The sequence below is a fragment of the Asterias rubens genome, chromosome 1 (genome assembly GCF_902459465.1).
Source record: "Asterias rubens chromosome 1, eAstRub1.3, whole genome shotgun sequence".
NCBI classification, from domain to species: domain Eukaryota; kingdom Metazoa; phylum Echinodermata; class Asteroidea; order Forcipulatida; family Asteriidae; genus Asterias; species Asterias rubens.
In genome coordinates, this window is record NC_047062.1 from 30,843,768 (window position 1) to 30,858,521 (window position 14,754).

Genomic DNA, 14,754 nt, shown 5'->3' on the forward strand with positions numbered 1-14,754 from the left:
GCCCTGCCCTTCCTCAGCATCATCCCAAAATGGGAGCACCAATATTCCCCGTAAATTCCTATTTCATATAATTCTGATTATATCCTATTGTATTTTACATGTTCTTTTAATTTATCAACATAAACCACAAGGGAAACTGACTGGGTAAATTTTGAAATGATTTTTTTGGGGTGAACAAAGAATTGACTAGAGTGGGATTCGAACCAACGACCTCCGGATTAACGTGCCGGCGCTCTACCAACTGAGCCAGGGATCACACCCAAATTCTGATACAACCTGGGAAGCGGCAGCCAGGGGATCACCTTAAGGGGATGCGACTTTTTGTTTCAGATATCAATATAAACCACAAGGGAAACTGACTGGGTAAATTTTGAAATGATTTGTGGGGTTGAACAAAGAATTGACTAGAGTGGGATTCGAACCTTTAATTTAAGCGTTTATAAGCGACATCTGTTTTCTACTGTAAAGTCATGTGTGGTATAATCCATACCTCATGTTTTCATCTTAGGTTTTGTAATGTGATACAGTAAGGGAGGAGAGGCATTGTTGACCAAAAAAAGTCTACAACTAGGATCAAAACTTTAGGCATGTTGAGATGAGCGTGTTTCCACCTGGGGTTTAGATTTCACAGAGCTTTAAGGAATTCACAGAGCCTTTAGGGATGTGTATTCAGCACTAGCTGACTAGGGGAAAAGATCAAAGAGCACAATTTCTTAAGAACGATTCACAGCTGACTTTCTTCACCACGCTGACACAAAAAGTCTGACTTCAAAGAAAAGTGTACAATTTCTCATCGCTACATTTACATACTGAAGTTGCGATTAAGCTTGGGCGATATCGATTTATTTTATTCACGATATATCGCCGACAATATATCGCGATATTCGATATAATCGCGATTAATGAAATTTGACATCATCAGTCTTAAAACTCCAAGTGAAAGTTGTAGAAGAGACAGTCCTAGCATAAGAGAGGTGTTTTAATTACCTATTCTTCTGGTTTTACTCCAAACCTATGGGGTGCAAGATGTCTCAGCCAGCAAATACATCGCGATTATCGCGATAACTCGCGCGATATATCGATATTTCGATTAAAACCAAATCCATCCGATATCGAAATCGTGTCCAAATTAATATCGCGATATTCGTTAATATCGTGATATCGCCCAAGCTTAGTTGCGATGTCTTTTTACTATGTTGTTGTCTATCTTGAGTAAGTCCACTTATTGTCTGAACAGTTTTATGATCAGCATGATCAAGGTCGTTTTAAATTATTACATGTATCTGACATGCACAAAACCAATTGATAAAGATCTAGACACAATAGGCCTTTATGATGGTACCATCGTGTTCTTTTTACTACCCGTCAAATCAAAACTGAAACAGGTAATACATTATCATTTTGATTCTGGTCTTCTTATGTTTTTTTCTCATTTTGAATCTGGTATTGTGAAACAATTTCTGCCCCAGTAAAAATTAAAAGCTACTAGCCCTTCCCCAAAATTGTTCTGTTTCGTAAAGCCCTGGTTACTTTCTTAATTATGCTCGGGAGCCCTATCACATACCTGATACTTCGTTCTGGTAAGGGCAAGGCCATTTTTCTAGTATAACAGCACCTTTAAGGGGGCAAGTTCAATTTGTACTGGGACATTTCAACAGGGCACCAAAGCAATGACCAGAGGCATGGACAAAATGAGCCCCTCCCGTGAAATAATCTTACATTCACGCAACCTTACAGACACTATTGGTTGACAAACAAGGCAGACGTACGGGCGTACAGCACCATCACTCCCATACAAAAAGGCGCAATGGTTCCCTCAATTGACAACCATTAGTGTAAGTGCGAACCTGTGGTGAGCACTTAACATATTTCATTGGTAGGGTCATTTGCCTCTGTCGTCTTCAGGAAGTATCAGGCATGCTTCCCCAAAAGAGCCAAAGTAGGAGAGATTTTCTTCAAACTACCGTGATCTCTAGTCTGCTGCTTTGTATTGATGCACATATGCAAATTATGCACATATGCATAGGATGTGAACGACTACAGTATTGGCAATGCTGGATGACTACCTTCTGAGCTGTATAGAACACAGTCCGCTGTTTTGCAGAGCTGAATGTTTGACACTAGTACACTTGCACAGGTAGGTGTTTTAGTGCACAGTCCTTAAATAAGGACAAGGAGTAATTCCAAACAGCGACATTTTAATCGATTTGACGTCAATAAGCCCCTTTAAGTTCCGATATAAATTCCTGTTGGATAAGCAACTCTGCTTTAAGATCACAGTAATTTAAGTGAAGTACAGACATTCACAGACAGTCTACTGTTTCAGCGGATGAAAGAAGGAAGGTGGATGGGTGGATAGGAGGAGTGAACTCGGACAGTCAACAATATGGTATCACCTCGTGTGGAAGTTCTGGACGCGGACATTGTTGTAAGGGGCCGTCTTCCTCTGACACCATAAGAGCAGCCCTTCCTTGGCCGTGGATTCTGTGGTTAGACAAGATAACAAACCAAAACGGCCATGCCAAAAAGGTTACATGCAATGCACCAACATGCACAGTTAATGTGTTGCTACAGACCGATTGCATTGGCGGCCATCATTGATGACAAACACTGGAATCGTGCGCGCGTGTAGGCGCTGCGCATAACTCTCAGCCGATGATAACTCTTTATAAGTGCATGTTTCTTCATGAGCGCACACGTTTCATCAGAGTGTACGTTTCATCAGTGATGGCGACCAATGCAAGGGGTCTATAACCTATTAAAAGTCTGCCCTAGTGGGCCCGACAGATTACCTTGTGTCAAAGTTGGTGACCCTTACATTCTTATAGGGTTGTGTTTTGCGTTGACACCACAGCAACAGACCTTCCTTAGCGGTCATTTCTGTACATTTTAATTACCCAATGTCGGTAAAAAGGAGGAAAAAGTTCACTTCATGCACATTGTTAGTTATAAAACCTCATGCCCGTTCTATAGTATACCAACACTAAAACAAAGTTACTCTAAAAAATGGATAAAAAACGCTTGATTAGACTCCATCGCAGGTCACGGATGCTGTTATTAAATCGTCAGTAGGAACACACTGTCTGGGAAATCTACATAAATAAACTTAAAATCGTTTGATAAAACGAGTGAAACCACGGGTGGGCTTTCGGCATGCTCTCTTTCACTCAGCGTTACCTAAGATGGAAGTTGGAGACGTTGACGTTGCGGTAGGGAGCAGTCTTGCGCTTGCACCACAACAGAAGGCCGTCCTTGGAGGAATGGGCTGAAACAGGCGTACCATCATTAATATTGTCATATATGAATGAAATCAAGTCTGGTGTTCACTTTCTTAGGAAAGGGTGACTCCAGGGTTCTCCCCCGGATTTTACAAAAGCTATGGGTCTTTCAAGCCCCAAAGTTTTGAAGCTTGGCCGAAGTACGCTGAATTGAAGAGAGATCCTTGGCAAATTTTCTACTTGGTGTTTCAGTCCTGGAATTTCAACTTTGAAAGGGCAAGGCCATTTTCATTTTGCAAAGGGCACTTCCATCGGAAAATCTTAAAGTCAACAAGAAATTTTTGAAGGGGCACCAGGGGCAACGAAGGCAATGGCGTCCGTGTAAAACTGCAGACCTGGTGTTTATCTTGACGTAAAAACTTAATTGTGCAATCTGTGGACATTCTAAATACTTCTTGAGATATTTTGTGAATTTGATATGCAAGCAGGCCACAATTTGTGCTTATCGGCACGATGCCCCATTAGCTCAAGTGCATGGGGAGAACCCTGGTGACAAATGTTTTAAAGGCAGTGGACACTATTGGTAATTACTCAAAATAGTTATTAGCATAAAACCTTACTTGGTAATGAGTAATGGGGAGAGGTTGATAGTATAAAACATTGTGAGAAACGGCTCCCTCTGAAGTGATGTAGTTTTCGAGAAAGAAGTAATTTTCAAGGAATTTGATTTCGAGACCTTAGATTTAGAAAGCTGAAAACGCACAACTCTGAAAGCGCACAACTCCATGTGACAAGGGTGTTTTTTCTTTCATTATTGTCTCGCAACTTCGACGACCGATTGGGTCAAAATTTTCACAGGTTTGTTATTTTATGCATATGTTGAGATACAGCAAGTGAGAAGACAGCTTTTTGACAATTGCCAATAGCGTCCAGTGTCTTTAATCCCCCAAGTCTAAACTAGCTCTTACTGTACAAGGGTACAACAACAATTCTACGAACAAAGGTTGGGAAGAAACAAGTTGTTAATAATGTTGTGTGAAAGGCTGTCTCCACTACATGAAGTACCTGCATACAAACAAAAACCTCTCATGTTACAGTTCTAAACACGTATATAAATGGACATGCATGTTTTTTTTTTACATTCCGATCAGTATAAAACAAGTTTTGTTATGACAACATGAAACTGAAGAGAAAATGGAATCGCATTATTTGTACAATGTACAAGGAATTATGACAAATTGTGTGAGTGGAATGAATTAATGATTTGGTGAAGCTCTTTATGGTTTAAAAGAGGACATTGAAGGCACTGGACACTATAGGTAACTACTTAAAAGAATTGTTATCATAAAAACTTACATGGTAACGAGTAATGGGGAGCTGTTGATTATATAAAACATTGTGAAAAACAGCTCCCTCTACAGGAACCAAATCTTTGAGAAAGAGGTAATTTCTTACTCAAAATATTAAAAGACTTCAGGCCTGAAGCCTTTTATAGGCATTTGAAAGCACACAAATTTGTGTTTTTTCTTTCTTTCATTATTCTCTTCCAACTCTAATGACCAATTGAGTCCAAATTTTCACAGTTTTGATTAATTTAAATGTTTGTTTGGATACACCAAGTGAGAATGCTGGTCTTTGACAACTACTCTTTGACAACTACATGTACCAAAGGTGTCCAGTGCCTTCAAGGTTACTGTTGCCTTCCTGTACATAATTTCAGGCCTGAACTTGTCAACATTTTCAAACAGTACAGAAACACTCATCATACATGTAAAAGATCAAAACCACAGTGGATGATACTAAGGGGCCAAAGAGTTGGAGGGTTAATGTGTCTCTACTTTACAAAAAAACCTACAAGTACCAAAACTCATGAAAATCTTAATTGACCTGTAGTAACATATTGGATTTAACTTTGGTTTCAAGAAGCGTGAATGATGCAGTGGGCGAACAGTTGTACAATGATCAATTTATAGTGGGCGTCGATGTCAGAGGGCTAACTGATTACTAGCGTTTATTAGCTTCTCACTGTACTTGAGTTTCAACTCAGCTTGTTATCCTTGATGGATTTATTACCAAGCGTTTAATGCAGTTCTATGGTTAGGATTGGCAAGGTAATACGCCCGGTAATCAGCCATCCGGAACCACAGGGATGCAATGTCAAGTCAATCGGCAATGTGCGACATCAACTCATCTGGGGGGGGGGGCTGACCTCCAACCAGCATTTATAGCTACTAGATCTCATAGAGGCTGGGGATATATGATACAGTACAGGCATGCCAACCATGCAATGGATATAATAAACATACAGTAAGTTATAGATACCATTGGATACAGGGTGATTTTTATACAGAGCTCACACACACATTGTATGATACGTACATGCAATAATTCATCAGATTAATATTAGGTTTTAAACCAAACCCTTTGAATCAAATGAGTACAAATGGAGTGGTGTTAAGGGCCCTGGGGCCGATTTCACAAAGGTCTCAAATTGATCGTAACTACAAATCAATCGTAGTTGCTAAGTAAAGTGTGATGTCACAATACAAATCTCTATGGTGATACTGAAAATTTGTCTTGCGATGAATTTTATTGCTTTGTGAAATCGGCCTCTGGACACATTTGGTAATTACTCCAAAAACTTACTTGGTCACAAGCAACGGCGATAAAACGTTGTGAGACACAATTCTCTCTGAAGTAACGTTCATTAGTTTTTGAGAGAGAGGTAATTTCTCTCAAAAGTATTTAAATCTGAGAAAAACTTCAGGCCTGAAGTCTCTCTCAGGCATCTGAAAGCACACAAATTTTGTGCAGCAAGGGTGTCTTGTCGGTCATCATTCTCTTGCAATTTCAAAGACCAATTGAGCCCAAATTTTCACAATGAATTTGTAATATACCAAGTAAGGATACTGGTCTTTGACATTTACCAAAGGTGTCAAGTGCCTTTTTTATGAGGGACTCAGGCATGCAACTGCCCGTTGAAAAAAAGAGAGGAAAATCTTCAAAGGCACAACACAACTGCGGAGCGAGGCAACCGAAACGCCAAGGGACATGAGACCCACAATGGTACCCTAGAAAATGTTGAGGTTTATTACGCTCTAAGGTGCATTGTTAGCATGTACTAGGCTTATTTTACATTATTGTAGTTATACATTGTTGTTGCCAGGCAAACATGTATATTATATATATATATATTTTTTTTCTGATTTTTAATATTTTTTATAGCACCTTTTTTTTTTACGCGGAATTCCGCGTTGCATGCCTGGGGACTGTCTTCATGATCATAGCACGGCTTTGAAACGTAAATGTTCAATTTTTGTGCGTGTATAAATTACCTTCTACAGAAATGTCTTGGATGGCAAAGCGGAGAATAATGGTCCAGATCATACCCAGCGTCATCTTCAAATTGCTGTCAACAATCTCTGCAAAAGACGAAAACAATTCTTTAGAAGAATTTTAAATTTCAAGAAAAAACTATCCACGACATGAGGTTCAAAGTTTAATAATGCTTGGTCAGATTTTTGATAAACTTGGCCCAAAAATTATTTGATTTGGGCTATTGACCTTGACACCTACTGGGGGGCTGAATACCGGGCTACCCCCTTCAGGGTGCGTTCGTTTAGCTTCCCTGGGTCGGCCCCGCAGTGCTCACTCGGGTGAGCCACTGACAAGAGCTAATCGAACGATCACACTCGCCCTCTCGTGGTGACAGCATGTACCTCAGGTCACCCCCAAGTGACCCACTCCACAAGCAGGGCACTGGGGGCTGACCCGGGTGAGCCGGGGTCGACCCAGGGAAGCTAAACGAACGCACCCTCACATTCCTTTGGATGTATGCATTGGTATCATCCACTACGTGGCTGGTAGAGCTGAGTGCAATACCTTCAAACTTTTTTACAAAGCAATTATAGGCCTACAGTGTGTGTATTGTTATGTGCCTTGCTCAAAGGCCCAAGTGTCACTACCGGGATTCGAACTCACACTAAACTGCTGAAAAAAACCGAGCTATGGTCCGGTGAACTAAATCGCTCGGCCATGACACGCCAATAATCAGGAAGTATTAGGGCTAAATACTTTGTAATTCAGAATTGGTTCAATGCATGCCTGATCAGAGGCAATCACCCCCAGGATATTGCCTTGGTGTTCCTTGCTCGCATGGACATGCTCTTTAACTAAGGAAAAACTGCCCTGCCCTGTGTATGCACAGCTGCCAACATTTGCATCTTGCAATCAGAGAGACAATTGTTTTTATCATGATAGAAAGAGATTGTCAAACTGTCCATCAGAACATGGAAACATTGGTTTATTTTCAGACACGTCAGGGAACTTTCTGCAGAATCAGGGAGAGTTGTCAGCTCTGTGTGTTAGTTTTTGATTTTGTCTTGACGGTGTCTGGGCACCCAGCAAAACCCACCTTCTGCCCCAATGCTGACCAGCCGCACCCCTTTACTCTGGATGTAATCCAAGGCCTTCTGCACGTTGGAGATCTTGTGCACCCTCATCTTTCCCTTCTCAGGCTTCGCGAGTCGCTCCCCGGAGATCACCTCCAGGAGGTTGATCAGCTTCAGCCCATTGCAGAAGTCTTTGCCAATATCCTCGATCTGCGTTCCTGACTTCCGAAGATGGGAGTTGCACCACGCTGTGAATGTCTGAGGATGACAGAGAGAGGGAGAGTTAATGTCAGTATGTCTGAGAAGTTCATGAAGGACAGAATACAGTGCAGACAGTATGGGGTCCACACTACATTGTCATCAACCCATTACCATACACAGTGTAAACTAAAGACACAAAAGGGTCTTAAACTATGAATTGGGGCTATTAGAGCCATTTTCAGACCACCATTTTTATGAGCGCAATCATTTAGTTTCATTCCGTTAGTTCAATGTCATCATTACTTTCTATGTATCCAAAATTCAATCTGTCTCATCATTCTAGATACGGTATCAAAGTTTCAATAATAGTAAATTTCATTCCATCATTTTATTCTATAATTGTATTCTAACTATTCATTATGCACTGTACCAATTCATTCTATCACTTTATCCTATTACATCACTCTATTAATTTATCCTATCATTTCGTTGTTTCGTTCAGCAATGTACAGTGTATAAATTGAATGTGTACACATGCAATGACCGCATCTAGACTGCATACATTAAGCACTCTTGATACTATTCATTCATTAAACGTTAGAAGAAATATGTCAAGAATTGTCTCAAGGCAGTCTTGTAAGAGCCGGGTATGAAGTTATGTGCCTGAAGGGTTTTTCTATGTACATGCAGATGTGCACATAGAATAGTTTGTGGCCAGTACAGTGATGTGGCGTGTCGTGGCTGAGTGGTTAAGAGAACAGGACTCAAGCTCTAATATTTCTGATTACTTGAATACAAACAAACCAATCCAGTTCTTATAAACACATTTTCTGTCACACCCTTGTCACACGAAGTTGTGTGCTTTCAGATGCTGGATTTCGAGACCTCGAGACCTCAAATTCTAAACTTAAGGTTCTGAACCAAATTCGTTGAAAACTATGTCACTTCAGATTGAGGTTTCTCACAATGTTTTATACTATCAACCTCTCCCCATTACTCATTACCAAGTGAGGTTTTATGCTGGTTGTTATTTTGAGTAATTGCCAATAGTGTCCACTGCCTTTAAGATTAATTCATATTTCGTCACGCAAAACCATTGTATCAATACAATGTACTTTGTACAAATATGGCATACATTGTAAACTGCAATGAGTAGCATTTTGCGCTAGACAAGCTAAAATCCAGCATTTCAGTTTTTCACATTATCAAATTTGTTCCCCTTGTAAAACATCCTGTGTCCATGGATGTGCTAGAACGTTCGTGAAGGATCGCACTTCCTCTGCTCCCCTCTTGACATTCACAGCACACGCTCAAGGCTCAAGCCAGGAAGTGATGTTGTTGTTGCAGATATACTCATGATCAAATTAGTGCAAGGAAAGCAACCATGTATAATAGATGCAGAATATCAATCAACTGCTTCACCAAGTTCACGCATCAATACTTTCCATACAGAAATATGAATCATAATATAATTTACATGCACGTCGTAACACACGCTCTGCTTATTAGTTGATAATAAAGTCTATAGTAAGGAGTTTCAACTTTAAAAAAAAATTAAAAGACAGGGTAGTTGTACCAAGTGTTTTATTAAATGTTTGAAGATGGACAATGATGATTTTCAGCTTTATGTTCAGTGTACGCATTACGTACAAACAGAGGTACTGTAGGATGCTGCATACTGATAAATTAGGGGAAATGTCACTGGTCAGGGTCATACATGTATGTCATGCCTTGAGTGCCATTTATAATAGTGTACACTGTTACACATGTACATGTAGGGACAAGGTCGCTTGCCCTCGACAAAATCAATTCTGGGAAATCGTACAGGAACCGTGGTCAAGATCAGAGAATGCTACTTCGAGAAATCCCCTACAATGATGTAATGTGGGTTACTAGTTGGGCACAGTTACAATTCAAACCGGGGACCATGTAATGCTACATATATATTTGTATAAAATGTATGCAGGGTTCCAAATTGGGTGAAGGTCCCCAGTTGGAGAGTGTGTACACAACCAATGGGAGGTGTTGCCAAAAAGTTGAAGTACAAACAACAGAGGATAATATGAGGTCCCTGATTGCAGGGGTTGACACCCTTGCTTGAGTGGTTGTGTTAACCAGGAAAGGGGGCGGGGGGGCACTTCACCTAACCCCTGAGGGATTGACACTCTTGCTTGAGTGGGTGTCTGTGAACCAGGAAGGGGGGAGGATGCACTTCACCCATAGAGTTACATGTATATAAACTAGAGGGCGCACTGGTGATGCTTCTTGCACAAACGTGACGGGACCGCAAGGAGACACGCGCGCGCCATTCTGTTGAATATGAAGTACACGTTGGAGTTTGTGTTTATTGAACGCTACGCGATGCTATTTTGTCAATTTACAAAATGGCCGCACAAACACACGCTGTGCGATGCCTGTTTTGTCAACTTAGAAAATGGCCGCCTCCGTGCATGCCGGGTCGCGTATATAGGCCAGTGCGCCCTCTAGTTCTTATATACATGTATAACTCTATGACTTCACCTAATCCCTGATAATCTCTGTGTTAGTCATGAGCATCCACAGCCAGTGCAATGCCCACTCACATCAAATCAGTAACTGTATCAGGCTAAGCTATAGATGAGGCCTCTTGGTAAACAGATTAAAAGTGTACACCTATCATTAATAATCCCTCTAGTCAAATATTGTCAAATCTTTTGAGCTTTGCTCTAGGCCTACTGTTCCACAGTGCTACCATGAAACAATGGTGCTACTAGTCATCCGTAGGGGGCCTGTGTGAGAAAAAAGGGTCATAACCCATGCAGGGCTCACCCTTAACACTAGCCTAGCAGCCTACATTATCTATTTTCCGACCTACATACCTGGATTTTTTTTTCTCAGACTGCTATTGTAAACACAACATTTATTTTGTTTGGCCCTTGTAAAAATGCTATTAGGGTACATGAAGTTGACACCACTTCCAAACTTGTCCTGTGGGCTACTTACTAAAACTAAAACGGTGCAACTTAATAACAGTTAAACAAAATGCTCCTAAACAAATATTTCATCACTTTTTAAAAAAACATTCCTATTTCATTCATTGGTATATTATGGAGATTTGACAAAGCTGAGTGTTAAAAGGCCAGGCTAACTTGGCCTGCTGGCCAGTCTGTACAAAAAGTCAACTTTAGGGAAACACAGCATATCTGAGAGACATTTTTGTTTAAATGCAATTAGCAAAGATTCACCGCATGTTTTGAATCTATTCCGTGCATTCATTTGGAAGTGAAGTATTCAAAACCACCACAAAGTTGATTATCTATAGACCTAGTCTTTTGTTAAGGGGGGGGGCAGACAATGGGGGTAGTTGGAGTCACTAAATGTGTAGGAGTTGATGACTAAGCATTAGTCTTCACTTCTTTGTCAGAAAGAGATATCTTGGATAATAAATGGCAGAGGATGACTTGTAATGGGTGTACATTATAATGTGTGTGTGTGTTACAATAACCTTTCACAATTCTGCGATCAAAACGAAATGGCATCTGTAAATATTGAGTAATAGCATAGAAAGCAATGTATGGGAGGCACTGTGACAAAACTTGTTTAATTTTCTGTTTTTAAAGGGAAGGTACACGTTTGGTAATTACTCAAAACAAATATTAACTTAAAAACTGACTTGGTAACGAGCATTGTGGGAAGCGACTCCCTCTAGAGTAACATAGTTTTTGAGAAAGAGGTAATTTGTCACTAAAATATTAAAAGACTTCTAGCTAGAAGTCTTTTATTCCTATCTGAAAGCACACAAATTCGTCCTACAAGGGTGTTTTTTCTTTCATCATTTTCTCGCAACATCGATGACCAATTGAGCCCAAATGTTCAAAGGCTTGTTATTTTATGCTTATGATGGGATACACCGAGTGAAAACACCGGTCTTTGACAATTACCATGAACGCGTACAGTGCCTTTAAAAGAATATTTTATATTCTGAGTGTAAGCTCTGATCCCACAAAATGATCTTGAAAAATCTTGGCACGGAAACTGAAATGATATAAAAATAGAGGAACTTGACAAACAAACTTGGCAACCGACTTATTCTGAAACTAGAACCAAAACAAAAAAAGGGAACTTCCGGCAAAAGTTTTTCATTTTGTATTAAATACACACACAGACTTGCAATATGAATAATACATAATGCTGACTGTAGCAGTTCACAACACGTTCTCATAGAAGGTCTTTTACATGTATGTACTTAAAATGTGAAAGCAAATGTAAAGTGAACTTTGGTGGTGCAATAATTTGTTCACGCTTTTCTCCCTATAATTGTGAAGCAAGACAATTTGATTTGCTTTCACTTTCCCATGAACATGATAAAGCTTTACAAAATGTGTGTACGTGAAATTCAATTAAACTGTAGGCAAAGTTCATGAGTGAAATAGAACTAGAATTATTTATTGAGCCAATGCTAAAATGTTAAAACAAAAAACATCGGAAATTGTAGTGTGCACTCCTAGCTCTCTAGATTTTACAATCTAACTTACAATAATTTGTGATTCATAAGCTGTGATTCATATTTCACAAATTCACTTGCTGTACTTTTGTGCGTAGTTGATATTGATAAGTACTCAACATGATTATTATTTTATCAGATTTTGAAATTACGAGACACATTTACATGCAACTTGAAGGGTTTTATAAAGCACTAGCTCTACATGTATACGCCTCTCTTAATCTTTATTCAGAGTACATCATAATTCTAACACAAAACAAAGCCATAGGCGCAGCCACTGCAAGTGGTGGCGGACGTGCCCCTATAGCCTCATTTTGGGTAAGAATTATGACGTCATGCATGAATATTAAGAGAGGCGTATACATGTAGGGAATGAGGAATAGACCTACATAGCTACTTTAAAACAATAAGTGTTTCAAATTTGTTATTATTTGATGGCCTGTTCGAGTTGAAATTGATCGGTACTTCTTGGCTGAAGTAACCACACCCTTCAATGTACACCCTAAATGATCGAGAATTTATGGCAACAATTAAGCATAAACTGCTTCTCCGATAGTGATACTAATTTACTGTTTAAAAAGATGCTCGATAGTCAAGGTTCATCAGCAAAGCAAGGATCATGTTCTGCAGCTCTTGCTCATAGTAAACACAGTGCAGCTCATGTAAAGAAATAGCCCCCGAAGTAAAACTACCCCATGCAGTGAAGTAAGAACCCAGGGTAGACTTTCTGCCTCGGCACTATAGACAAGGGAGGGCTCAACGATTTGTAGCACTTTCCCTGAACATCCATTCTGAAGTGTCATTGTGGGTACAATAACATTATTTCCCTGGGATAATACCCAGCTAAAGCAGACCTTCAGAGCTTCTAAAGACTGGAATGTGACACAAAGGTTCAACTAAGACCGTATTCACTAAAGCGCTGCTTTATAGCATTGAGAGTACACAGGGCCTTTTAGAAACCGCAGCTTGAGCTTTGGGCTCCAGCTTGGGCTCTATCAGTTATTTTGATGTGCTTTCCGTACAGGATTTTGAGTGGAGCCTAAGCCATTGCCCAAGCCAAATTAAACCGTAGTTTGGAAAAGGCCATGTAGTACCTGGGTCACTCCCAATAATATGTGGATTGACTTGATTCGGTTGCATGCAAGTCTGATACTCCACAGAGGCAACAGAGGCAACTGCATCCATGCCCCTTGCCACTGCCTTGGTGCTTCATAAAACGTCCCACTAGAAGGGTGGCCACTACTCGGGGCTCGAGTTTGAGGGGGAAATCCAATGGGTTTGTAGCTCAGAAATTTTACTGGACCTACTGTAAGCTTAAATCAAAATGAGAAAAGAAACCTGTCAACGCAGTTGCTTCGAAACATAATTGAAATAAGTTGATCACTATCAGACTCAAAGACAACATTTGATACACAAATACAGAAAATAAATACTGTACAATTTCAAATGATTTTTTGTTTTTTAGGGGAATGGACAGTTGCAGTCCTTGGCTATACACCTAGGCCATACTTTGCATTTTATAAAGGTATACAATTGTAAAGCAAAAACAACAAGTTCAACCACAGTTTGACCTACATACTTGAGAAATTATGCCTACTGAAAGACCTTACTGAACACCATCCGGCAGTATTTAAATGCTCTTATAAAGACTTGTGAAATGCTGTCAATACTTTCTTTATTAGGTGTGAAAGACTGGACAAGAGAATGACTTTGCACAAACGGGAGCAACTTGTATACAATGCACCTTGGCTGATTGGCCAACAGCAGAACGTGTCGGGAGAAATTATATCAACTGGATTCAGCAAGTGTCAGTTGAAGTCATTTCTTAGATTGTAAACCAAGTCTGGAATCTAAAGAGGGCCAAGGTCTTTGTTGCCCTCGTCTTGTACTTTGTTGCCCTGGTCTTGCCCCTTGTTGCCCTTGTCTTGCCCTTTGTTGCCATAATCTTCGCCTTGGTATCTACAGGATTTTGTCTTGTAAGATAAGTTCTACACCAAGTCTGGATTCAAACAGAGGGCCAGGAAGGCTATGAACTTTGTTGCCCTGGTCTTCGCCTCTGTTGCCCTGCAATTTCAACAGACCACATCCATGGGGAAAGGACATGACTAAAAACAAATTTGAATTTCTATTTTAATATATTGTTTTGCTTAGAGAATTTATGATGTCTGCTTCTGATTGTGGGGTATTTCAATTCAGAATTTTACTATGAAATCATATGTGTGGAATACTATTTTAGAGTTCAAAGTCTAGCAGATCAATCAGCAGGAAGCAGTATGCCTATAGCCTTGTCTAAAAATACACATTACATCAACAACAAAAATAAATTCAAATGCCTGTCACGGTTGACTTGTTGTGTGACCATGGAAACATGACATATTGAAAAATGAGTACGCTGTGCACGCAAAGGAGGAAATTACAAATCCGATTGTCTTCTATATAAACAAATTGCTCCCTTATATGA

The 14,754-nt window shown here is 39.9% G+C and overlaps 1 protein-coding gene across 4 annotated transcripts in view; it reads right to left on the minus strand.

The window, feature by feature from the left end:
* Window positions 1–14,754, minus strand: part of LOC117290418 (alpha-actinin-4-like) — a 50,350-nt gene that overhangs the window by 28,711 nt on the left and 6,885 nt on the right. For 2 of the 4 annotated variants that reach the window (XM_033771844.1, XM_033771819.1), the window contains exons 2-4: window positions 7,633–7,867; window positions 6,554–6,640; window positions 2,397–2,484 (exon numbers count right to left, since the gene is read on the minus strand). In XM_033771844.1, the coding sequence (XP_033627735.1) occupies window positions 2,397–2,484; window positions 6,554–6,640; window positions 7,633–7,867 (410 nt within the window). Of the gene's footprint in view, window positions 1–2,396; window positions 2,485–2,792; window positions 2,881–3,177; window positions 3,266–6,553; window positions 6,641–7,632; window positions 7,868–14,754 lie in introns of all 4 variants that reach the window. The other 2 variants (XM_033771827.1, XM_033771836.1) reach the window with 2 other exon arrangements.